At 61.3% G+C, this 23,146-nt stretch overlaps 4 protein-coding genes across 13 annotated transcripts; 3 read left to right on the top strand and 1 right to left on the bottom strand.

Annotated features, from left to right (window-relative positions):
- The first annotated feature begins 650 nt into the window (after positions 1-650).
- TBL3 (transducin beta like 3) lies at positions 651-7,344 on the top strand. Of its 2 annotated transcripts, XM_025877153.2 has the most exons (22): positions 651-769; positions 2,221-2,272; positions 2,355-2,450; positions 2,537-2,584; positions 2,698-2,839; positions 2,934-3,018; positions 3,103-3,273; positions 3,364-3,439; positions 3,518-3,611; positions 3,696-3,877; positions 3,972-4,113; positions 4,211-4,269; positions 4,355-4,458; positions 5,357-5,504; positions 5,586-5,816; positions 5,899-5,969; positions 6,049-6,205; positions 6,283-6,341; positions 6,603-6,706; positions 6,801-6,872; positions 6,956-7,114; positions 7,197-7,344. In XM_025877153.2, exons 1-22 carry the CDS (start codon positions 729-731, stop codon positions 7,316-7,318), a joined length of 2,415 nt encoding a protein of 804 aa, XP_025732938.1. In that variant the 5' UTR covers positions 651-728; the 3' UTR covers positions 7,319-7,344. The 2 variants fall into 2 exon arrangements, with proteins under 2 accessions (XP_025732938.1, XP_073755784.1); XM_073899683.1 differs by having other exon boundaries at positions 3,518-3,877.
- A 136-nt stretch (positions 7,345-7,480) lies between these two features.
- On the bottom strand, positions 7,481-11,932 carry NOXO1 (NADPH oxidase organizer 1). 9 transcript variants are annotated; one of them, XM_025877148.2, is made up of 10 exons: positions 11,210-11,932; positions 10,109-10,200; positions 9,588-9,698; positions 9,415-9,495; positions 9,152-9,236; positions 8,871-9,048; positions 8,548-8,729; positions 8,349-8,453; positions 8,005-8,122; positions 7,481-7,913 (listed from the first exon to the last, which is right to left on the bottom strand). In XM_025877148.2, the coding sequence occupies exons 3-10, from the start codon at positions 9,651-9,653 to the stop codon at positions 7,601-7,603; spliced, it is 1,128 nt and encodes a 375-aa protein (XP_025732933.1). In that variant the 5' UTR covers positions 9,654-9,698; positions 10,109-10,200; positions 11,210-11,932; the 3' UTR covers positions 7,481-7,600. The 9 variants fall into 9 exon arrangements, 8 of the variants coding, with proteins under 8 accessions (XP_025732933.1, XP_073755785.1, XP_073755786.1 ...); XM_073899684.1 differs by having other exon boundaries at positions 9,415-9,959; XM_073899685.1 differs by having other exon boundaries at positions 9,161-9,236; positions 9,415-9,959.
- Positions 11,933-12,080: 148 nt separating this feature from the next.
- GFER (growth factor, augmenter of liver regeneration) lies at positions 12,081-15,035 on the top strand. Its single transcript, XM_025877159.2, has 3 exons — positions 12,081-12,891; positions 13,230-13,426; positions 14,342-15,035. Exons 1-3 carry the CDS (start codon positions 12,160-12,162, stop codon positions 14,502-14,504), a joined length of 1,092 nt encoding a protein of 363 aa, XP_025732944.2. The 5' UTR covers positions 12,081-12,159; the 3' UTR covers positions 14,505-15,035.
- Positions 15,036-17,497: 2,462 nt separating this feature from the next.
- SYNGR3 (synaptogyrin 3) lies at positions 17,498-22,657 on the top strand. The gene is made up of 4 exons (XM_025877164.2): positions 17,498-17,739; positions 19,935-20,172; positions 20,300-20,442; positions 20,522-22,657. The coding sequence occupies exons 1-4, from the start codon at positions 17,641-17,643 to the stop codon at positions 20,729-20,731; spliced, it is 690 nt and encodes a 229-aa protein (XP_025732949.1). The 5' UTR covers positions 17,498-17,640; the 3' UTR covers positions 20,732-22,657.
- Positions 22,658-23,146: the final 489 nt, after the last annotated feature.

Genomic DNA, 23,146 nt, shown 5'->3' with positions numbered 1-23,146 from the left:
CCTGCCCCTATCGTCTCAGTACTCCCTGTAGCCACAAGCACTGTCCCCCCCAACAGCCACAGGGGTCCCCGCTTTACTCATTCAGCCGACACCTTACCTCCCGCACCACCCCATTTAAAAGTCCCTGATTGTTCTACAGCACTAATCGCTGAACGCTCCCGATTATTCCTTGCCCATCCTCCGCCAGCCCTCTCTCCTTTAGCACCTCCTGCTCTTGTGCCTCCCAAATGTCTACAACAGTGTTTTGCACATAGAATGTGATCAATAAATATTTGAGTCTCAGAAATTACCCGATTTGTTTATTTACTGCGATATATACCACACCAGACCATGAGCACCTGACTGCACTTGTACCCAAATCCCAGAAGGCCGAGGGGCAAGAGTCTTGGGATGACTTTAGTAAACATTTCCTACGACTCCTTTTTAAAATTTCCACTAAAAGGCAAACAGCGGGCAAACCCCGTGCCCTGCAGTCCTCCGTCCCAGAAGCCCAAGCCGCCTTTAGGCGGCTCTACACTGGTTCCTCCAGGCCAGAAATGCCTCCACCAGTTTCCGCTTCCTGACACAGCAGGCACTGCCCACAGCAAAGATGGCGCCGAGCGCGCAACCTGATGGCGTCACAGTAGTCGTGGCCGGTGACGTCATCTGCGGCGCGCCGGCAGTAAGGAGTGGCGCCCCTGTTTCTCTCACGCGGCGGCGGCGGCGGCGGCGGCGGCGACGACGACGACATGGGGGAGCCCGTGGCGGGGGTGGGCCGCTTCAAGGCCAAGTGAGCTGGGGCGCTAGGGCTGTGGGTGCCGCCCAGGGAGGGAGCGAGTTTCGCAGCCCGAGTGGCAAATGTGCCCGCCCTGGACCGGGCGCCCATTCGGGTCTGGGCAGAGCCTGAGGGCGGTGTACGAACTGACCCGCGAGATTAGTGTTGGTTGCGTTATTACAAAGTGGGAGAGCCAGCGTCGGTTATTAAATTAGGAGCCGGTTTGGGGTTGTGGATGAAAAATTCTAAAGGAGGAAGGGGTGGGCTGAGCGCAAGTCGGGGCTGGTCCTGGACCGCAGCGGGAGGCCCCCACCGTCAGGTACTGGGAGAAGAACCACTTCTGGGCAGACAGCCTGGGGGCTTTCACCTCCTGTCCCTCTTCGACATGGAGCAGGAAGAGAGGTCAGGAGATGGGCGGTCTGCTGTGGCCCTGGAGACCCTGAATCCTGGGCTGATTCAGTTCCCCAAGGACTCTGGCGAACATCTAAGTGCTTAGGGCCCAGGACCGGATGGACTCCTCCCTGCCGTTGAGCTCGGTCTGATGGGATAAGCATACTAAGCAGCTCATTTTCATCAGTGGGAGTGATGAGCAATACCAAAGGGAAGGCCTGGGGTCAATAGCGTCTCTGTGGCATAGTCACCTGGGCTCCACGGTTGGGGGCTCCATTTCATGTTGGTAGCCAAGCCTCCCCTAGTGGAGTTAGGCACCAGTGAAATCCGGGAAGAGAGACCCAAGCCACATACGGGGAACAGCCTGTGTGACACAAAAGTATAGCAGAGGTTTCTCCAAGTCAGGGTCTTAGAAACACATAAGGAGAGGGGAGGGTTTTAAGGCAGGGTAAAACACTTAGGTTTGGAAAGGCCTTTCTGGCAGCAGGACTTGAGATGGTAGAGAGGGGGCCTGGTGAAGAGGCTGGAGCAGCTGTCCAGATGAGCGTGCGGTGGCCTGGACCACCGCGGAGGCAGCCGAGAGGGAAGGGATGAGAGCAGTGTGAGGCTGCAGAAATGAGGGCTACTGGGGAGTGGGAGGAAGGAGCTAGGGTTGAGGAGGGGGCAGGCTGCAGCTGAGAAGGAAGCTGTTGAGGGGGTGTTGTTTTTGGCCAGTATCCTGGGCTGGTACCCTGGGCTGGCCTCCCGCCGCCAGCAGAGGGCCCCCGAGGTCTGGCCTACTCCACTCTGGGGGAATCTGGGAAGACGGGTGTCACACTGCTGGTACTGCCTCAGAACCTGGTGTGCATCACCGCCCAGCTCTGGGTCTCGCATCTTCTGTGACACCCACCTCACGGTACTGCAGAGAGAGGACAGTGAGAAGAGCCATCTCCAATCCCTTGCATCCCCGCCTCTGCCTGGGAACTCCTCAAGGCAGGGGCCTTTTGGATTGAGCTCTGGGAGAGCACCCAGCACAGAGCTGGGCACTGGGGACCAAGGGGTGGGTGACTCACTCTCTCCCCCTGTTCTCTCTCTAGCTATGCTGTGGAGCGCAAGATCGAGCCTTTCTACAAGGGCGGGAAGGTGCAGGTACCAGCCCAGGGAGGGGCAGAGTGGTGGGGCAGGCAGGGGCTGCACAGAGTTACCTTGGCTGAGACCCTTCTGTCACCAGCTGGACCAGACTGGGCAGCATCTCTTCTGCATTTGTGGTACCAAAGTCAACATCTTGGATGTGGCCTCAGGGGCCGTGCTGCGGAGCCTGGAGCAGGTGAGGGTGGGGAGAGCCAGGGCAAGGGGCTGGTGTGGAGGGCAGTCTGTTCTCATGGTGCGCTGTATGCTAACTCTCACCTCTAGGAGGACCAGGAGGACATCACTGCCTTTGATCTCAGCCCTGACAACGAGGTATACGGGGCAGGGATAGGAGGCGGGCTTCGGTACCTCTCACCCAAACTTTGAGCCATTGAGGACATGTGGCCGTGCCTCTTCTCTCCCAGCTGAACTGCATTGTTCTCTAGGTGCTGGTAACAGCCAGCCGGGCACTGCTTCTGGCTCAGTGGGCTTGGCGAGAGGGCAACATCACCCGCCTGTGGAAGGCAATACACACAGCCCCTGTGGCCACTATGGCCTTTGACCCCACTTCCACACTGCTAGCCACAGGTATGGCCCTGGCTGGGTGGCTGGGCTCCTGGAGGGCACACAGTCAGGGGTCTTCAGGCACACCAGCCCCTTCACCTGAAACACGTTCCCACAGGCGGCTGTGACGGGGCAGTGCGTGTCTGGGACGTTGTGCGGCACTATGGGACACACCACTTTCGGGGCTCGCCGGGGGTCGTACAGTGAGTAGAGGGCAGCAGAGGGTGGACGGGGCCTTATGCCCAGGGACACACAACTCACCTGCTGCCCCACCCCACCCCCCACAGCTTGGTGGCCTTCCACCCGGACCCTGCACGCCTGCTGCTCTTCTCCTCAGCTGCAGACGCCACCATCCGTGCGTGGTCACTGCAGGACCAATCGTGCCTGGCTGTGATGACTGCCCACTACAGTGCTGTCACCTCACTGACCTTTAGCACTGATGGCCACACCATGCTTAGGTCAGCGGCCAGCCACCCAGGCCATGGCAGGAAGGGGAGGGCCGCAGCTGAGACCGAGGACTGAGGTGGCTGTCTCCCCCACCCCCCCAGCTCAGGCCGCGACAAGATCTGTGTCGTCTGGGACGTGCAGAGCCACCAGGCCACAAGGACGGTGCCAGTGTTTGAGGTGGGGATGCCAGGGGGCCGGGCCAGTCGAGGGGGCGGGGGGAGGGTGGGCTACTGCCTCTGACCCACTTACCCTCAGAGTGTGGAGGCGGCCGTGCTGCTGCCAGAGGAGCCAGCGCCTGGGCTGGGTGTGAAGTCTGAGGGCCTGCACTTCCTGACAGCTGGAGACCAAGGTGTGTGTGTCCAGGCCAGGGTGGGCAGCAGGGGCTGGGGGAGGTCTGGGCACTGGAGTGCCAGCAGCCCGCGTTCCCTCACAGGCCTACTGCGCGTGTGGGAGGCGGCCTCCGGACAGTGCGTGTGCACACAGCGGCGGCTGCCAGGCCCCAGGCAGGAGCTGACCCACTGCGCTCTGGCCCACCGTGCCGGCCTGCTCCTCGCTGTCACTGCTGACCACAACCTGCTGCTCTACAACGCGTGCTCCCTACGGCTGCAGAAACAGGTGAGTGCTGCCCCTGCTCAGCCCGAAGCTGGGGCTGCCAGCCCTCCACTCATGCAGGCTCTGGCTTGTGCCCCTCCGGCCCCTGCCCCCACAGTTTGCTGGCTACAGCGAGGAGGTGTTGGACGTCCGGTTCCTTGGGCCCAAGGACTCCCACATTGTTGTGGCCTCCAACAGCCCCAGCCTGAAAGTGTTTGAGCTGCAGACAACGGCCTGCCAGATTCTCCACGGCCACACAGGTCAGGGAGCTGAGCTGATGCCCGCAGCACTCTCTCCTGGGCTAGAATGCCCTCCTTTACTGTCACTGATGGCCATTTTCTCTCTAATTTCTCCCAGACATTGTCCTGGCCCTGGATGTGTTCCGGAAGGGGTGGCTCTTTGCCAGCTGTGCCAAGGTGAGGCATCTGGAGCGGTGTGGAGGTATGGGTCCCAGTGGAGGATGCCCAGCCCAGCCTCTGTCCTCACCCCTTTGATTCCCAGGATCAGAGCATCTGTATCTGGAGGATGAACAAGGCTGGCAAGGTGGCCTGTGTGGCTCAGGGCTCCGGGCACACACGCAGCGTGGGCACTATCTGCTGCTCTAGGTAAGGGTAAGGGCTGGGGCCCGTGGTGTTGCAGAGGCCCAGACCCTGCTAATGGGGTTCCAGCTCAGGGAGATGTGGAGGGGGAGGCTTTGGCCTTGGTCTTTGAGGCTCCAGGCTACGGATGTGTAACAGAGTGCCAGGGATACCCAGCTGCTCTCGGAGGTCGGGGCTCCTCAGAAGTGGTCTTGGGGCTGGGGGAATTAAATGGGAGAGGCTCGGGGTGCCTGAGTGGCTCAGTCAGTTAAATGTCTGCCTTTGGCTCAGGTATGATCCGAGGGTCCTGGGATCGAGCTCTGTGTCAGGCTCCTTGCTCAGCAGGAAGTCTGCCTCTCCCTCTCCCTCTGCCCCTCCCCGCTGCTCTGCTCGTGCTTTTTCTCTCTCTATCTCAAATAAATAAATAAAATATTAAAAAAAAAAGGTTTGGGGGAGAGGCTTCAGGGCAGAAAGAATGACATTGAACAAAGCTCAGGCAGAGGGTGCCTGGGTGGCTCAGTTGGTTGAGCGACTGCCTTCGGCTCAGGTCATGATCCTGGAGTCCCGGGATCGAGTCCCACATCGGGCTTCCTGCTCAGCGGGGAGTCTGCTTCTCCCTCTGATCCTCTTCCTTCTCGTGCTTTCTATCTGTCGTTCTCTCTCTCTCGAATAAGTAAATAAAATCTTTAAAAGAAAAAAAAAAGCTCAGGCAGAAAAGACATTCCCTGCTAAGGGGGTTGAAGTCTTGTGACCAAGTCACCAGGTATGGTGGACCAAGGGCGGGTGGTGGGGGCTCGAGTAAACAAGTGCACCCCACCCCTCCTCGGTCGGGACCATGGTCCTGCAGGCCCAGGCTGTGATGCCCTGGCAGACAGGGCTGGCCGGGGCTCAGCAGGGGTCTCCCCTCCCCCACATCTGGCCTCAGGCTGAAGGAGACGTTCCTGGTGACGGGCAGCCAGGACTGTACTGTGAAGGTGTGGCCCGTCCCTGAAGCCCTGCTCTCCAAGGGCGCAGCCCCAGACGGCGGTCCTGTCCTTCTCCAGGCTCAGGCCACACAGCGCTGCCATGACAAGGTGATGGCACACGGGGGCAGGGGCAGGGCCAGGGCCCTTGCTGGGATGGGGGTCTGAGCTGCCCCCTGCTCCCATCACTAGGACATCAACAGTGTGGCCGTCGCCCCCAACGACAAGCTGCTGGCCACAGGCTCACAGGACCGCACAGCCAAGCTCTGGGCTTTGCCGCAGTGCCAGCTGCTAGGTGTCTTCTCGGGCCACCGGCGTGGCCTCTGGTGCGTCCAGTTCTCACCCACAGACCAAGTGCTGGCCACAGCCTCGGCTGACGGTACGATCAAACTCTGGGCGCTGCAGGACTTCAGCTGCCTCAAGGTGAGCGCCCCCTGGCCCCTACCCTCCAGGCCCCGCCCACCACCCTGGGGTGGTCTCACGTTCTCCCCTCCCCATCCTGCAGACGTTCGAGGGGCACGATGCTTCCGTGCTGAAGGTGGCCTTTGTGAGCCGTGGTACCCAGCTGCTGTCCAGGTGAGTGGGCTGGGGATAGGAGTTGGGATGAGCTGCAGGATGGGTCCTAGCACTGAACTCCTCCTGATCCCAAACCCAGTGGCTCTGATGGTCTCATGAAGCTCTGGACCATCAAAAACAATGAGTGTGTAAAGACTCTGGACGCCCACGAGGACAAGGTCTGGGGGCTGCACTGTAGCCGGCTGGACGATCGTGCCCTCACCGGTGCTGGCGACTCCTGCGTCATCCTCTGGAAGGTATGGAGGTTTAGGGGGGGTGTGGGGACTGTGCAGGGCTGCATCAGGGTGCTCATCTGACCTCGCTCTGATGCTAGGATGTGACCGAGGTGGAGCAGGCAGAAGAGCAGGCCAAGCGGGAGGAGGAGGTGGTCAAGTAAGTCTGGGGGTCCCCGCCCAGTCCCCTTGAGTGCCATGCATATGTCTACCATCCCATACGTCACACCTTCGGAGTGGGGCATACAGCCATCACCTCTGCTTTATGGCGTGGGAAACTGAGGCTGGGAGTGCAACACAGCTCGCCACCAGTGGATGTTTAGGGCCAGGCTGTGGACTCCTGGGCCAGCCCTGTGATGGCTCTGCCTTCAGTCCCAGCCAGGTCCCCCAGTGACCCTGTCCTCCCTCCTTCCCCCACCAGGCAGCAAGAATTGGACAACCTGCTCCATGAGAAACGGTACCTGCGGGCGCTGGGCTTGGCCATCTCCCTGGACCGGCCCCACACTGTGCTGACTGTCATCCAAGGTCAGTGCTGCCTTGGGCCATGGAGGGGGGTCGGGGTCTTGGGTCCATCTTGTGCCTTTCCTTGGGGCTCAGCCTCCCCGCCTCCCCCCCCCAGCCATCCGGAGGGACCCTGAGGCCTGCGAGAAGCTGGGAGCCACGGTGCTGCGGCTGCGGCGAGATCAGAAAGGTCAGGGACAGATGGGCAGGTGGGGCAGTGGCCAGGCGGGGCAGGGCAGCCAGTGGGCAGGTCTGACTGTCCTTGTCCCCCAGAGGCCTTGCTGCGCTTCTGTGTCACGTGGAACACCAACTCGAGGCACTGTCACGATGCACAGGATGTGCTGGGGCTGCTCCTGCGGCACGAGGCCCCGGAAGAGCTCCTGGCCTACCGTGGCATGCAGGCCTCCCTCGAGGCCCTACTGCCCTACACCGGTATGTGGTCCCGGCCCCGGGCAGGGCGGGAGCTGCCGGCCAGCCCCCACGAAGCCCCTGACGTCCCTGTGTCCTCCCCCAGAGCGACATTTTCAGCGGCTCAGCCGGACACTGCAGGCAGCCACCTTCCTGGACTTCTTGTGGCACAACATGAAGCTGCCCACCCTCCCTGCGGCCCCCTCTGTGGCTCCCTCAGCTCTCTGAAACATGCTGCAGGCTGTCCTTTTCTATCCAGACTCCCCATGTGTGGACTCTGTCTCACTCCATGTCCCTAGCCCCCAGCCCCGACCTGCCCCACGCGTGCCCTGGCCTGGCCAAGACCCAGAAGGCCCTGCTTCTCAGCACAGACACTGGGTTATGCCTCAGTCAGAAGAGCTTTATTCGGGAAATGGGAGAGTATGGTTTCCTGGCCCTGCCGGCCACAGGGTCCCTCCCTCAAATACTCCTCCCGCAGCAGTGGTGGTGACGGTGGCGACTTGTCTGGTGTCAGTCGTCCCTGGGGTCTGGAGCCTTGGGCCTGCCCTCTGTGCAGCTCCACACACCCTCGAGGGGGTCCTTGGGTGCCAGTGCCCTGCGGGTGATGGTGCAGCAGCGGCTCTGGATGGCGCTCAACAGAGGGCGGGTGGGCACGGTAGGGGGAAGGGTTGTGGCCTGGGGGTTCTCGGGGGAGCCTTGGGCCTCTCCCACTCTGTCCTCCTCACAGTCCTCCTCGCGGTGGAGCCCTGCGCCACTCAGGAGCGCGCCCAGCCCGTCGGGTCGCAGCAGCACAGCGGGGAGGAGACCGCAGCGCCCTCTGAACCTGCGAGGGGGGCGGGAAGGAGGGTGGGGTTTGGCTGTTGCTGGATCCTGCCCCCCATCCTGGGCCCCGCCCAAGTTCCACCCCTGCGCACCTGCAGAGCCACCAGCCACGATCTGAAGTTTCCAGCACGCGCACGCGCGCCCCCGCAGGCACTGACAGTTCATCTGCATGGCTGCTCTCATAGGCTTGGGAAGCGCAGAATTGAGACCCTGGGAGTGGGCATTTGGGGGTCACTGTGAGGCCTCAGGGACCAGGACTCCCACCTCTTTCTCCTCCCCCCATGGAGTCACCACCTTCAGGCATCCCCCAGATGATGGGACCAAGTACACTCTGTCCCCATGTCCAGCAATCGCTCAGCTGTTTACTGTGGCCCAGCTTTGCCACACACTGCCCAGTGGCGGTGGCTGGCTTGGGAGGGGTGGGATGGGTAATTACCACTACTCCCTAGGGGTCGTCGTTCTTGGCCTGGGGCCGCTTCCTCCAGGTAGGGAGCAGGAAACCACGCTGTCTGCTGGTCTTCGTTTGCCACCAGCCACCAGCCTGTGCACAAGAGGTGGGCGGAGGTTCAGACCCCCAAGCCCTCTCAGGTCCTGGGGGCAGATGGGCGAGCTCTCTCAGTCCTGCCCAACCCCACCTGAGGGATGTCGCAGCAGCACATCTAGGATCTCCTGGGCCTGTGCATGGAAAGGTCGGCCCTGCGTGTCCCGGGTGCTGAAGGGCTGCAGGCAGCGCAGGCTCTGAGCCTCCAGGCCACGGATGGCAAGGCTGTCCGCCGGGCGGGGTAGAGGCTCTTCAGGAGCGGGCAGGATCACCAGACTGGGAAGGGTAGCGCGCAGGCGAGGGGCGGGTGGGAGGTGTGGTGAGGGCCTGCCACCCCTCCCCAGTCTGCCCAGCCTTCGCTCCTCCCCCAGCCTCCAAGGGCTCTTGCGGGCAGGGAGTTGGGGATGAGGCAGGCACCTGCCGGGTGGCAGCGCGGGCTCCAGGTCCAGGGGTTGTGGTGCAAAGAAGCCGGTGAGCGCTGAGCTCCGAGACACGCGCGCCGCCGCAGCCAGCAGCGCCCGCGAATAGGTCTCCAGCAGCCGCAGGCGCGCTAGGCCGCGGCCTGTGCGCCCCCCGCGTACCAACAGCGATGCGTCTGCGGGCACGACGGGAACTGGCTGTGGGACCCCGCCCCAGGGTTCCCTCCACCAGGCCGCTGGTGCCCCTGCCCCTCCAGGGATCCCTGCGGGCCTCCCTACCGGCCTCACCGGGAAGCTTGGGGAGGACGCGGTCCGATCTCCGCAGCAGGCCCGCCTCTACCGGGAAGGTTTCCTTGAGGGTCTTCTAAGGGAGAACCAGCGAATCAGTCTCAGAGTCCACCGGTTCCCTTGGGAGGGTGAGGGTTCCTTGCCGGGATGGGGGTCGTAGGGGCTTGGACGCCCTCGCGGGCTCAAGGGCAAACGCCCAGGCCATTGGTCCTTCCGGCAGCGGGGGCACTCGGGTTCACCCCAGGCTCACTCACCTGGAGCGTCTTGAATTCATCCCAGCTCCTGCGCACGAAAGTGTTGCTGTCATCCGACCAGTGCACAGAGAAGGCAAATGTCTGTTGGGAGAAAGGTTGAGGCGCCTTGGAGGTGCTGGGCCAGGAATTCCTTCCTTCTTCCTTGGGGCTGGCAGGGACTCCGCCCGTCATACCTGAAGCCGCGCTGTCTGCACTAGGGCTGCTGCGCACACTGACACCGGGTGCCGGGGGTCGGCCATCGCTGTGCTCACGGGTCCCGGTCCTGGGCTTCTGGAGTGGGTAAACTGTGGCCAAGGGTCCCACTGTGTCCTGGCTCACACGGTGGGGGGGCGGGGGAGAGAAGGAGGGGGGCTCCCGGGCACCCGGAAGACTGATTGGAATTCCCCGGCTACGCCCCGGACCTGCCAGGTTCTTGTATCGCTGCCTTGCCCCTGGTTCTTTCCCAGGTTCTTCACTGTGCCCAAAGTAGATCTGGGTAGAGGGACAGGAACACAGGGCTTGGGGGTGGGGAGGGGCAGAGAGGCAGTGGAGGTTGGGGACTGAGTCTGGCCCGTGGGAGGAGGAGGAAAAGGAAGAATCCTCAAAGTGCCGCCAGGCTTGGCCCGGCTCTCCTGGCTCTCCCACACCCGGTGTGGTGCTGGGACTAGCGGAGCCTCCTCCAGGGCGTGCCCCCACGGCTCTGTCTTGAACTCACCTGGGAAGCTGACTGCTGTTGTCATCAGGAACCAAGGACCTAGGGCTAAAAGCTTTATGTACTTTGTTTGGCTCACATTGGAGGAAAGGTCTCTTAATGTTTCCAAATCACAGAGAAGGAAATTTGTATTAAATAGATAATTAATGTCAGTTTTTCTGGATGTGGGGGTGGACCTCACAGGCTCACCCCAGAGGTTCCCCTGTGGTGGGGAGACTTGGGGCAGGACAAAGAGGGTCCCTCTCTGCAGTCACTGGCACTTGGGGAGGGGGGGTTGGTGACTAGGACTGTTTTGAGAGCTGCCTCTAAATTTATGATTTATCACAATTTACTGCTAACACAGCCTCTGAGATCAGAAGTCACAATTCTCCCACTAACGGGTGAACAGGGGTTGGACCCTAGAATCCCCAGTGTGTGCTCAGGTGCCCCACATCTCTGGGCTGCTTCCTTATAGGAAAGACTTCCAGAGCTCCATCCAACCCTGGTATATTTTGGCTCTTCCTGCTGTTGGGGCCACCAGCTCTAGGTTGGGACTCCTACCCCAAGCTGTCCAGGGAGGGGTTAGCCTCTAGGACATCCCTCTCGGAAATCACCCTAGCCTTGACAAAGGGCCTTTGTGCATCTGTCTAATCAGTGGCTCTCAAACCTTCTCTGATCTTGGCCCAGGCAACGAACACCTGCTGACATAGGCCTGAATTGCAGCGTGCATTCAGCCCAGCTGTCACGCCCTCTCCGACCTCAGTGGGGGCCATGCTGAGGTCCCAGCTAGCCTGGCAGGGTCCAGGGTGGGGCAGACACTTCTCCCATGGGAGACCAGGAGAAAAGCTGGGAGAAGGCCTGTTTATTCACAGCCAGGGACCTCCTAGAAGGGTGCTGAGGCCCCTTACCTGCCCCACCTGACAGCCCCTGCTTCACATCCCCAGCAACCCTGGTTCCTTTTTGTTCTCTCTCTCTATAGACCACAGGCTCATCTATCCCTTGGACAACTGCCCCACCCCGTGCCCATGCTCCTCACTAGCTCCTATGAAATCCACCCTCCAGAGGAACCTTGCAAAACACAAAGGGGATCAGGTTGGGGTGGCCCTACCCCAAATTGTCCAGCACCTTCCTATGGTCCTTAAATTCCCAGCTCCCACGGCAGCTGACGGGGTCCTCCGTGTGCTCCTGTCCACCTTTGGATCTCTCCTCTCACCACCTTCCCCAAGTCCTGTTCCACTGGCCTTTCTGCCCATGCCCACCTCCAGCCTTGGCCTTGACTGCCCTCCTCAGCTGATTCCTCATCCTTCAGGCCTCTGCCTAAGTGTCACCTCCTCAAGGAAGCCTCCCGGATTTACCACACCCCTGTTCATGGTTCCCACCTGTTTCTCAGGGAATATTTGTTTTGTTTTTAAAGATTTTTATTTATTTGACAGACAGCGAGAAAGGGAACACAAGCAGGGGGAGTGGGAGAGGGAGAAGCAGGCTTCCCGCTGAGCAGGGAGCCCGATGCGGGGGCTCGATGCGGGGGCTCGATCCCAGGACCCCGGGATCATGACCTGAGCCAAAGGCAGACGCTTAACGACTGAGCCACCCAGGTGCCCCGTCAGGGAGTATTTGTTAGTGTGACTCCTTTTTTTTTTGTTTTTGCTTTTTCCGTCTTGACCAATGGACAATGAGCCCAGAGAGGAGGTCAGGGACGGATCTTGTGCCCCGCCCTGCCCAGCGCCTGGACCAGTACTTGGAACAGATTAGACACTACACAAGTATTTTCAGGATGAATGAATGTACGTATAGAAGCTGCGGCCACTCCCGACGTGGCTATAACCCCTTCAGGCAGGCTATAGGGATCCAGGCTACTCCTTGCCCTCAGGAGCCCAGAGACCCGCCAGCGCCCGTTGCCATGGCGCCGGTCACCCGGGCTGACCCGCGGGACCCAGGCCCTAGCGCGCGCCCCACTCTGTGCGCTCACCGCGCCACCCCGCGTTGCCAGGACGCCGCGCGGCCGGCCGCTGGGCGCGCCCCAGCTGAGGGCACAGAGCCTGGCCGCGGGCACGCGGGGCGGTCAGAGCGGAGCGATGGGGGCGTCACGGGCCGGAACACGGACTTCGCCTCGGCCGCAACCTGAGTTCACGGCGCGGCGGCGGCGTGGTTTCCACAACACGCTGCTCTTCTACTGGAGGAAGCGGGAGCGCCGCCACGGGCGACGCGAGTCAGGCTCGGGAAGCGGATCGAGGCCCAGGGGCGCGGCCAGGACCCGGGCTTCCAACCCCGCGCCCGCCCCGGCCCAGACCCCGGCCACCGGCTCTGTGGCCTCTTGGGCATGCGCCGCGGGCCAGAGCCCCACCCCTCCGCCCCTCCCCGCCCCGGGCCCCGGCCCCAGCTCTAGCACGGCCTCCGCGCTCGTGCCCGCGCCCGCGCCCGCGCCCGCGGCACGCGCGACCGGCTCCTGTGGCCGCGCCCTAGCGCTGGCGCGCGCGCTGGCCTGGAGACCGACTTGGAGGCCCAGCTGGAGGCCGAGTTGGCCCGGCAGGCATTGCGCGGGCAACATGGCGGCGCCCGGCGAGCGGGGCCGCTTCTGCAGCGGGAACCTCTTCTCCTTCCTGCCCGGTGGCGCGCGCTCAGAGGTGATGGATGACCTAGTGACGGACGCGCGCGGCCGGGGCGTGGGACGAAGAAATGCCGCCGCCTCCGCCCCGACGCCAGCCCCGGCACCGAACCCCGATCCTCAGGTCGCCGAGGACCCCTCCCGGAGGCGGCCCTGCCGGGCCTGCGTGGACTTCAAGACGTGGATGCGGACGCAGCAGAAGGTGCAGATGCCCAGGGCCGCCACTTTCCCTGGTCCCGGCCCCCACGCCTTGTTCTCAGGCATCTGCGCCGACCTCCGGAGGCCCAAGCCGAGCGGTCCCACGGGCCCTATGCCTCACAGACTTGTGCCCCCTCCCCAACCAGGGTGGGCTGTTCCTACACCTTTTCCCCAAGGGAGGCCCGGCCTTTAGGGTTTCAGCCATTTGTGTGTCGGATCGGCGGCCGCAGGGCTTCCGTCTCGAGTCAGTGGGCCTCTGACTGTGGCGGGGGGGAAAAGGGAGCTCTGTGGGCTTCCGGTCCGGGGAGGCGAAACTGACCCTTGGTCGGCCTCCTTCCGCAGCGGGACAGCAAGTTTAGGGAAGATTGTCCTCAGGACCGCGAAGAACTGGGCCGCCACAGCTGGGCTGTCCTCCACACCCTGGCCGCCTACTACCCCGATCTGCCTACCCCTGAACAGCAGCAAGACATGGCCCAGTTCATACATTTATTTTCCAAGTTTTATCCGTGTGAGGAGTGTGCCGAAGATATAAGGAAGAGGTAAGTGTGTCTGCATTGTCTGTAGGCAGCAGAGCAATCCCTCCTGGAGCCCGGGCCTGGGGCCCCCCTGGCTGATGTCATAAAGGGGAGCCTGGAGAAGCAGGTGCAGAGGTGGCAGAGGGTCGCCCAGAGCAGAGACCACCAACAGTGGGCATTGGATCAACTAAGCGGTCTCCTTTCCCCTCAAGGGCCAAGATGCCTGGGGCTGCTGCTCCTGCAACCAGAGGCTCTAGGCCTGGCTTCACTTACAGAGTCCCTTGCTTGGTATTCCTGGAGGCTCGGGCAGGTTAATGAGTCCACTTTGCCTGACTTCTGGAGCAGGACTGCTGATTTTAAGGCCTTGAGAACCCACTGCTTTTGCTTCCGGGAGCCACCTTTTCCTCCCTGGGGAGCCGAAGAGTTGTTGTTTGGCACCTATAGGTGTTTCTGCGCTGAATGTGGGGGCCAGGGCAGCCCTTGCCATTTGAATCCTGGGCAGTTAGAACAGCTCTCTTGCTAGTCCGAGGCCCCAGGGCCCCAGGTGCTAGAAACAGGTCTGGTTTTCAGTTATGTCTTTGTGCTGCCCCACCCCTTCACACACTCCCTGGGGCCAGGGATGCTGGGGTGAGGCTTCCTGATTGTTATGAGGTTGTAAAGTTGCATGATTGGTGCCTTAATGTTTTGCTTTGAGTTCTCGTCCGGGTTTGCCGAGCTCCCCAGGTGAGGGGTTGAGCAGGCCTAGGAGTGTGCCACTGTTGGACAGTGCAGGAGCAGCCCTGTTCTGGGAATGCCTGTCTCTCAGAGCACAAGGGCCCTCCTGGCTGTAGCCGACAGCCGCCCCAGCTCTCCTGCCTGGATGGAGCTGGCAAGGAGCCAGTGGGGCAGGGGCGGTGGGAACCGCGGCCTGTCCGCACCTTCCACCTGCTTCCCCCACAGGATACACAGGAACCAGCCAGACACACGCACTCGGGCATGCTTCAGCCAGTGGCTGTGCCGCCTGCACAATGAAGTGAACCGCAAGCTGGGCAAGCCGGACTTCGACTGCTCGCAAGTGGACGAGCGCTGGCGCGATGGCTGGAAGGATGGCTCCTGTGACTAGATGGTGGCCGGCAGAGCTGTGGGACGGAAGCCCGGGGTCTCCGGGCAGCCTGGCCAGAGGGGGACGGGGCACTCATTAAAGTGTGTCAGAGCCAGAGCCTCTCTTGTGTCAGTTGGATGGTCCCCAGACACTGCTCGGGGGCCCTCTCCCTCTTAGGTTTGGAGGAAAAGCAGGGGTGCCCGCTGCAGACACCCCAGTGGCCCGTGCTCCTCCCCGTGGGCTGCCGGTGAAGGAGACAGGAGCAGCCCAGGCTGGGCGGCCGGCTGCTCACCCGGCACCCTGGTGCCCACTTCCCTGCACAAGAAGGTGACAGGCCCGCCTGGGCCGCCTGTCCTGCTCCTTGAGGGAGGGCTAGGCCACTGTCCCGGCTCAGAGCCTACGAGGAAAGCACAGGCAGTCTTTCCCGGAGGGCCCACCGGTGCTGCTGCCTGCCTCTGACTGCACGTACCTGTACCAGGCCTGTCAAGAGGCTTTGTGAGGCCAGCCCTCTCAGAGCTGGAGACCAAAATAAAATGGTACAGAAGTGACTGAGGGGCTGGCTTTGGTGTGTTTTGTGCTGGGACTTGGCGGTGACGGGCAGGGCCTGCCCTTGCTTCCTTCCATCCAGGTTCTGCTCCGTAGGAGGGGCAGCCTGGGAAGCCGAGTGCTGGAGCTGAGGGAGGGTCAGAGATCAGTGGGAGGTCGGATGGCACCAAGTCTTCATGTCCCCAGCAAGGACATTGTTTTGATACTCTCCTCCCGCGACAGGACGGTCTTGGAGGATTTGGAGCCGAGGAATGGCACGATGACTTCCGAAAGGTTTCTCTGGCTGTTGAGCTAGGATGAGGCAGGTATGGGTGGGAGCAGGGACGGCAGGCACCCCTGTGGCACCTGGGCGGGTCAGAGCAGATCGACAGGCGGAGAGAAAGGAGCCAGAGTTGACTTGGGGGATTTGGGCCCTAGCACTGGGAGGATGAAGATGCTCTCGGGATCTGTGCTCTGGAGAACGCTGTAGGTGGGGCAGGCGTAAGGGTGACCTGCATGTAGCTTTTGGGCCTTGCCAGGTCTGCTCAGCCGCACCTGCTCCCAGGCTCGGCTCCCAGCTGGAACGGACCAGCAACAGTATGCCCTCCCTGCGGTCGTCATGCACTGGTCGTCTCTCTCCCGGTAGCATTAAGCTTAGCCTCTCCCTTCGGCTCAGCTTCCTCAGCACCTTCACCCAGCAGGTGCCACAGGGGCTCTGGCTTCGGCAGGGCCTTCCCCCAGAGAAGACAGCGATGCAAAGAAATGGGAGGCAGGGAGCAGCCAATAGAGAAATTGCTCCTCGTTCCTCCCGTCGAGGAATTGTTCCCAACACGTGGTTTTCTTCTGGCCTCTCCCAAGTCAGCCACCAGTTGGAGAACCAGCCAACTTCTCCAGGGAAGCCGTGCCTGGCTCAGGAACAGAGTGCCTGGATGTGCTCTCCTGTCCTACCTCCCTTCCCTCTTCCCCTAACTCTGGCTTCCTGGAGATTTCACCCCCCAATCCAGGCTAAGACAAGTGGGACTGTAGTTTGAGGGGAGGTTCTGGCTCAAGCTGTCAGCTCACAGACCAAGGGACTGGGCAGAGAGGGAGGAGAAAAGCCCCAGGATCATACCCTAGGGCTCCCAAAGTTCAGAAGTTACAGGAGCTCACAGGGTGGACAAGAAGAGAGAACCCCGAAAGGGCGATGAGAGGGGCTGGTGAAACAGGGACGTGAGGAGAGGGTGACATCCGCAAGCATTTCCAGAAGGGTGGGGATGTCTGGATCACCCTGACACTAAAGGGGGCAACCAAAGAGGAAGTGGCTACTGCTCAGGACAGACTGGATACCCAGTGTCGGGGGCTTGCAGGAAGACTCGTGGGTGGCACATCTGGCTACGCCTGCCTTGGGGTGGGTTCCACAGGGGGTGGACCAGACGTCCTCTTCCATCCACACGGACAGCACAGCAGGGACCCTTTGAGTCCCAGCTCTTGACTTCCTGATGTGGTGGAAGAAGTCAACCAGCTGTCTGTGTGTGGTATGAAGACAGTCCCTACCCCCCACGGGGCCTTGTGAGGCGGCTTGGCACTGTAAATGCTCAACAGATGCAAATGTTTCTTTCAATGCCTAGGCAGAAACATAGCAGTCGTCCGGGACCCTGCCAGGCTGGCCGGGAACACGAGGGAGGGACCCTGTCGAACTTAGGCTGGGGGATCTATGGAAGAGACCCAGCAGGGGCCCCCAGCTTATCCAAATTCCCCATCTCTCACGCTTCTTCCCACCCCTCGGCCCCCGACTAAACATGCCAGCCACAAGTCAGTTGGGGAGACCCAGGAGTGTGAAGGGCTCACTGAGGACCCTTGGAATGACAACATCCACCCACAAGAAAGGAGGAGAGATGTCCCAACTCCCACCCATGCCGGTCTGTGGGCTCTGCCCTCCTGGACAAGTGCCCCTGGGGGGCAGAGGCCTTCTCCCTCCCTGTCAGGGAGGCTAGAACCCTCTGAAGGAGAAGCTAGGATGCAATTGGGGGGTTCATAGGAAAGGACCCAGTAACTGATCTCTGGTCCAAGGGGGAACCAGGTTCAGGGAGTTGGGCTCCCCTTTCCTGAGGGCTGGAACGGGGAGCTGCAGCCATTGGGAAGACCTGGAGCCCTTGGACCTCTGTTACCCCTTTGCTCACGAAAGGGCCCAGCTCAGAGGGGCAGAATCAGGTTTGTCTGTCTCTTCGCCTGGCTGCCACAAAGGCTGAGCCTAGCGTCCACCTTCCCTGCTGACTCCTGACTTCACCTGTGAGGGGCGGTGGTGGACTCAGTCCCCGGCCCCCCAGACCCTGCCCCTCTTGGAGCCTGGGGGGTGGTCTCGCATCTCAGACCGGGGTCTAGCAGGTGAAGGGGGGTGTGTGGGCGGGGCGCCGGAGGGAGGGGCGGGCTCCAGCCCCGCAAGCGGACCAGTTGGCGGGGGGCACGGGCTCGGCCCCGCCCCGCGCGCCCCCGCCGCGGCCGGCGCGCGCTCCCGGGAGGCGGCGGCCGCAGCGGCAGCACCAGCACCAGCACCAGCACCTTCGGCAGCACACCCGGGCGGCCTCGGGCGGGGCCGGCCGGACGGACAGACAGACAGAGGGCGCCGGGGGCGCGCGTCCCTCCTGGGCTGGCCATGGAGGGAGCATCGTTTGGCGCGGGCCGCGCGGGGGCCGCCCTGGACCCCGTGAGCTTCGCGCGGCGGCCGCAGACCCTACTGCGGGTCGCGTCCTGGGTGAGTGGCCCCGGTCCCGGCCCCCGCCCCGGTCCCGGGTCCCGCCTCGCCTTGCATCCCTCGTCCCTCCCCGCTGCCCCTCGCCCCTCGCCCCTCAACCCCATCCTCGTCCCCGCCGGCCCCTCCCCCGCCAGCCTCAGGTTGGGGTGACGTCACCGGGCTGGGCGCGCCCACCTACGGGAGGGGGAGGGGCCGACGGCAAACGCCCGGGACCTTGAGAGGTCACCGCCCGCCGCCCCCATCCTCCAATTCCTCCTTAGGTCTAACTCCGTCCCCTTCCAAAGCCCTCGCCCCGTTTTTCCTGTTCTCACGACCTGGAAGCGGACACAGGGGCGGGGACGGGATTGGGTCTGAGCACTCAGCCTCAGCACGAGGAGGGGGCTATGGAAGCCGAGTACTATCAGGCAGCGCTTACACCTGCTTCGCCCGCACACAGCCTCCAGGTTCCTTCCAAGGGAGCTAGCCCTTTCCCAGGCCCTCCAGTTGCAATTGTGTGTGTATGTGGGGGGTGCGCTGGGATTCCTCTGGGTGGGGCAGCAAGAAGGGGTTCTGCACGGGGAGGTCTTCCTGGGGGTGGTGTGGGAGGGGCAGATTTGGGGACAGCCTAGACTACTGGGGCATCCCTAGGCCAGGTGGCCTGCTTCTCCTTCCCACCTCTCCAGGCAGGAGAGATGAGAAGGTGGGGTGACGATCTCTGGGTTTTATTTAGCTGGTGGCACCTGGTGCCAGCCAGCTGCACCTACTGGCTTGTCTTCAAGGAGAGCGGTGCCCAGGGTGGGGTGACTTTGCGCAGATTAGGAAGGAGGAACCGTGTGTTTTGGTGCGAGCTCTGGTCCGACTTGTGGACCACTCTGGGGGGACATGTCCATGCCCTGCACCTGGGTTTCCCTCTTGACTCCATCTCAAGGAGCTGGAGAGGGGGAGGAGAAATGAAGTTAAAACTGGAGGTCTTTTTTTGGAAACACAGGCTGCCCAGAGCTAAAAGAGCAGCATCTGGTTTAAAATGACTGTGGTCCAGGGGCGCCTGGTTGGCTCAGTCTTCAGAGCATGCAACTCAGGGTCATGAGTTCAAGCCCCACGTTGGGCGTGGAGCCTACTTAAAAAAAAAGAAAACGTAAAATGACTATGGTCTACCACCTACCTGCCTTTCAGCCCTTGTGGTAAGGGGATGCTGAAGTTGGCTGAGCCCCAGAGTTCAACAGTATCGCCTTTTTAAAAAAGGACTTGTTTGTTTGTTTGTTTATTAGAGAGTGCACGAGTTGGGGGAGGACAGAGGGAGAGTGAAAATTTCGGGCATACTCCCTGCTAAGCCCGGAGCCCTAGCCCTACTCGGGGCTCAATCCAGTGACCCATGAGATCACTACCTGAACCGAAATCGAGTCAGACGCTCATCCAGCTGATCCACCTAGGTGCCCCAATACTATCGCCTTTGAGCCCAAACACGATGCTAATAATCAGTCACACGGGGCTATCATCCATTGGGTGCCCACCAAGTGCAGGATGCTGGGTGGGCATTATTTTCTCTGGCCCCAACACTGCATGAGCTCTACCTGTTACTATATTTGGCATGTTAGGAAGCAGGGCCACACAGCTCCCAGATGCTGAGGGTAGGTTCCATGAAGGACTGGGTGACAGCTGAGCCCCTGTCCTTGCGCTGCTCCCCGCTGTGCTCTCAACCCCCCCTTCTCCACACCTGCCTCCCACAGCGCCACCCACTGGAGCCTAGGAATCACTGGTCCAGGTGAAGGCTCCTGTTCCTACAGTTTCGAGGGGGCCATGCAGACACCCTGTGGGCCCCACACAGTGCCAGTGACCCAATTTGAATGTCAGCGCCGTCTTTTATCAGCCAAGTGACTTCACTAATTGAAGCCCCAATTTCCCCATCTATAAAGGGGATGACAACGGCCCCCTTGTGGTTTGAGGGGAGGATTCTAGGAGGAATGCATGTAATGTAGCGGTTTTAAGCATAGTGCTTGGGCATAGTAGATGCTCACTAAATAGTAACGCTGTCCATAAATTTAAAATACCTGAGGCAGGTATTAAGGCGGGGTGCCCGAAGACCCCACCCACAGATGGGCCCTGTGCTGCCGGGGAACGTAGGGACAGGCCCGAGGGCGTGAGCAGTCGCGGTGGGTGACAGAGACCGCGGCTAAGGGGGCCACCGCAGGGCTCTGAGCGCCGCCCGCCGCCCGCAGGTGTTCTCCATCGCCGTCTTCGGGCCCATCATCAACGAGGGCTACGTGAACACCGACAGCGGGCCCGAGCTGCGCTGCGTCTTCAACGGGAACGCGGGCGCCTGCCGCTTCGGCGTCGCGCTCGGCCTTGGGGCTTTCCTTGCCTGCACCGCCTTCCTACTGCTGGACTTGCGCTTCCAGCAGATCAGCAGCGTCCGCGACCGCCGCCGCGCGGTGCTACTCGACCTGGGCTTCTCAGGTGGGCGGGCCGGGGCCGGGGGGCGGGGCCTCTGGGCTCCGCGGGGGGGGGCGGGGCTTGCCAGTGAGTGCGGGGCCGAGGCCCGGCGGGGGGCGGGGCCTCCCCTGACCCTCCCGCCTGCCCGCAGGGCTCTGGTCCTTCCTGTGGTTCGTGGGCTTCTGCTTCCTCACCAACCAGTGGCAGCGCACGGCGCCCGGGCCCGGCACTCTGCAGGCGGGAGACGCGGCGCGGGCCGCCATCGCCTTCAGCTTCTTCTCCATCCTCAGCTGGGTGAGTGCGGCCGGCGGGGGCCGGGCCGGGGCCGGGGTGGGGCGGGGTCGGTGCTGGCTGACCCCGGGCTCCCCCTCAGGTGGCGCTCACTGTGAAGGCCCTGCAGCGGTTCCGCCTGGGCACGGACATGTCGCTCTTTGCCACCGAACAGCTGGGCGCCGGGGCGGGCCAGGCCTACCCTGGCTACCCGGTGGGCAGCGGCGTGGAGGGCACCGAGACCTACCAGAGCCCTCCCTTCACCGAGACCCTGGACACCAGCCCCAAAGGGTACCAGGTGCCTGCCTACTAGTGGCCGGCAGGCCCCCACCGGGGCTGGAAGGCTGCCCCCAAGCCAGGGTCCAGGGTTTCCTGGGACCTCCCTCAGGTCCTCCTGGCCTAGTGCCAGGGACAGAGAGGGTGGCCATTGTGGGCCGTCTGGGGCCAAGAGAGGGTAGCTCCCAGGGTGCCTAGGCTGCCCCCTCACCCCAAGTTCCCCCTGTCCCCTTAGTCGCTGACCCCAGGCCTGAGGTCTTGAGGAGGGGACAGTGCAGCCCTGGACATGTATCCTCCAGCCTCTAGTGGATCAGCCTGCGAGCAGGTCATTCCTCTCATGAGCCGGCTAGCCTGTGGCTCACCTGTCCACTCTGGGGTCGGGTCTAGCTGCCCTCCGTAGCTAGGTGCAGGGGCTGTCCCCGGGAGCATGGGCACTGCTCCCATCCCATGTCCCTAGGGGTAGTGACAGTCCCTGCTTCAGAGTTGTGGTGGTTCACCCTGCGGGGCTGTGTGCACACTGTCTGGAACCTCCATCCGTTTGCTTTCACGGGCTCGCTAGAGTAGCCTGGTCCTGTTGATGTTGTGATTGTGGTCAAGTCTTCGGGCTTCACCTCATAGTTCCCTGCAAGCAGCCCCACTGTCTGTGGCCCCTGCTCCTGCCCCTACGCCTTGGCCCAGGAGGCTGCCCTGATGTGGGCACTTTGGGCTAGGAAGGCACAACATGGCTGTAGGCCTGGGCACCAGCCCTCTCCACCCCTTCAGTAAGACCTTGCCCGAGGGAGGCTTGGGGCACCTGGATGCCTGGCAAGACAGGCAGGCCCCTCACAAGGAGGGAGACCTAGAGGCTCCATGTGCCCACAGTGCCCTGGACACGGCCCATCTGTGCAAACCCCTTTACCCTCCGCTTCCCAGACCAGCCCCTCAGCAACCTGCCCTGCACCCCATTTTACAGCACAGCCTGAGGTTGGGGTCCCTCTGCGTGGCTGACTACTCATGCATCACTCAAAGTTATGTCGATACAAACGCGATTGCCGGGCTCCATTCTCGCAGAGAGGCACCTCCTTCTGGAGTTGCAGTTGGGCAACTACCCTGTACATTGTAGCATAGACCAATTCTGTGTGGGTATTTAAGTGAACATGTTTACAGTTTTTGTATATATGGATCTCTGCCTCCTTCTTCTGAAAGAACACTCCGTGACTGTATATCTTCAATGTCCCATGTTTCAACTGCAACTTCTTTACAATAAAAGACTGTGAGTTTACCTGGCCCCGAGGCTGGCCGAGTCATTTCTACCTCTGCTGCTGTGGGTGCCCGAGGGGCCCAGAACCCAGGAAAGGGCAGCAGGTGGTGGCCAGGCTGATGTCCACATTCTGGGGGTCCCTGAGGCCCCCACTGCACATCCCGCTGGGCTGCCCCTGGGTTGCTCAGAGCCGACTCTTGGAAATGCTGGGGAGATGCCCAACTCTTCTCCTTTTTAGAACAGCAGGACTAGGAATTATTTCTTGTCGCCGCACATCTTTAGCAGTTCCTTCATCAGTCTATGGATCTGAACTTCTTTCGTGTTACTACCACGTTCTTCAGGGATCGTTTTACTGGGAATATAAATGTGAAGTCTTGCTCCTTAGAACTTTGAAGTTATTTCTGTATTCTCCTTTAGGATCCTATACTGTTGACGAGGGCAGCCATGACAGTATGATTTGTATTCTTTAGCGGGTTATCTGTTTTTTCCCTTGGGAAAACTTAACTGGGATTTTTTTCTAAGTTGTGTCGAGATGTGGCTTTTTAAAGAATTATCCTTGGGGCGCCTGGGTGACTCAGATGGTTGAGCGTCTGCCTTCGGCTCAGGTCACAATCCCAGCGTCCTGGGATCGAGCCCTGCATCGGGCTCCCTGCTTGGCGGGGGGGCCTGCTTCTCCCTCTCCCTCTAACGTTCCCCCCTTGCTTGTGCTTCTTTGCCCTGTCAAATAAATAAATAAAATCTTAAAAAAAATTATCCTTGTTAGTGCTTATTTTTAAGATTTTATTTATTTATTTGACAGAGAGAGAGAGCACGAGCAGGGGGGAGCAGCAGAGGGAGAGGGAGAAGCAGGTTCCCGGCTGAGCAGGGAGCCCAATGTGGGACTCGATCCCGGGACCTGGAGATCATGACCTTAGCTGAAGGCATACGTGTAACCGACTGAGCCACCCAGGGGTCCTGTTTGTTTTTTTTTTTTAAACAACCATTTACTTTTATTTTTTTTTTAAGATTTTATTTATGTATTTGAGAGAGAATGAGAGAGAGAGGGAGTGGGTCAGAGGGAGCAGCAGACCCCCCGCTGCGCAGGGAGCCCGATGCGGGACTCGATCCCGGGACTCCAGGATCATGACCTGAGCCAAAGGCAGTTGCTTAACAAACTGAGCCACCCAGGCGCCACTACTTTTAAGTAATCGCCACACCCAACGTGGGGATTGA

The sequence above is a fragment of the Callorhinus ursinus genome, unplaced genomic scaffold (assembly GCF_003265705.2).
Source record: "Callorhinus ursinus isolate GAN/ISIS: 27379988/994484 unplaced genomic scaffold, GSC_fseal_2.0 scaffold13, whole genome shotgun sequence".
NCBI classification, from domain to species: Eukaryota; Metazoa; Chordata; class Mammalia; order Carnivora; family Otariidae; genus Callorhinus; species Callorhinus ursinus.
This window is presented reverse-complemented; position numbering and strand designations above follow the sequence as displayed.

Coding starts and splice junctions, on each gene's coding strand:
- GFER (XM_025877159.2), top strand. CDS start 12,160: ATGGGGGCGTCACGGGCCGGAACACGGACTTCGCCTCGGCCGCAACCT. Junction 12,892..13,229: donor GGATGCGGACGCAGCAGAAG/GTGCAGATGCCC, acceptor CTCCTTCCGCAG/CGGGACAGCAAGTTTAGGGA. Junction 13,427..14,341: donor GCCGAAGATATAAGGAAGAG/GTAAGTGTGTCT, acceptor CTTCCCCCACAG/GATACACAGGAACCAGCCAG.
- NOXO1 (XM_073899684.1), bottom strand. CDS start 11,337: ATGGGCAGAAAGGCCAGTGGAACAGGACTTGGGGAAGGTGGTGAGAGG. Junction 9,237..9,414: donor ATGAATTCAAGACGCTCCAG/GTGAGTGAGCCT, acceptor GTTCTCCCTTAG/AAGACCCTCAAGGAAACCTT. Junction 8,454..8,547: donor GCTGCTGCGACATCCCTCAG/GTGGGGTTGGGC, acceptor TCTTGTGCACAG/GCTGGTGGCTGGTGGCAAAC.
- SYNGR3 (XM_025877164.2), top strand. CDS start 17,641: ATGGAGGGAGCATCGTTTGGCGCGGGCCGCGCGGGGGCCGCCCTGGAC. Junction 17,740..19,934: donor TACTGCGGGTCGCGTCCTGG/GTGAGTGGCCCC, acceptor CGCCGCCCGCAG/GTGTTCTCCATCGCCGTCTT. Junction 20,443..20,521: donor TCTTCTCCATCCTCAGCTGG/GTGAGTGCGGCC, acceptor GCTCCCCCTCAG/GTGGCGCTCACTGTGAAGGC.
- TBL3 (XM_073899683.1), top strand. CDS start 729: ATGGGGGAGCCCGTGGCGGGGGTGGGCCGCTTCAAGGCCAA. Junction 4,114..4,210: donor GATTCTCCACGGCCACACAG/GTCAGGGAGCTG, acceptor AATTTCTCCCAG/ACATTGTCCTGGCCCTGGAT. Junction 6,707..6,800: donor TGTGCTGACTGTCATCCAAG/GTCAGTGCTGCC, acceptor TCCCCCCCCCAG/CCATCCGGAGGGACCCTGAG.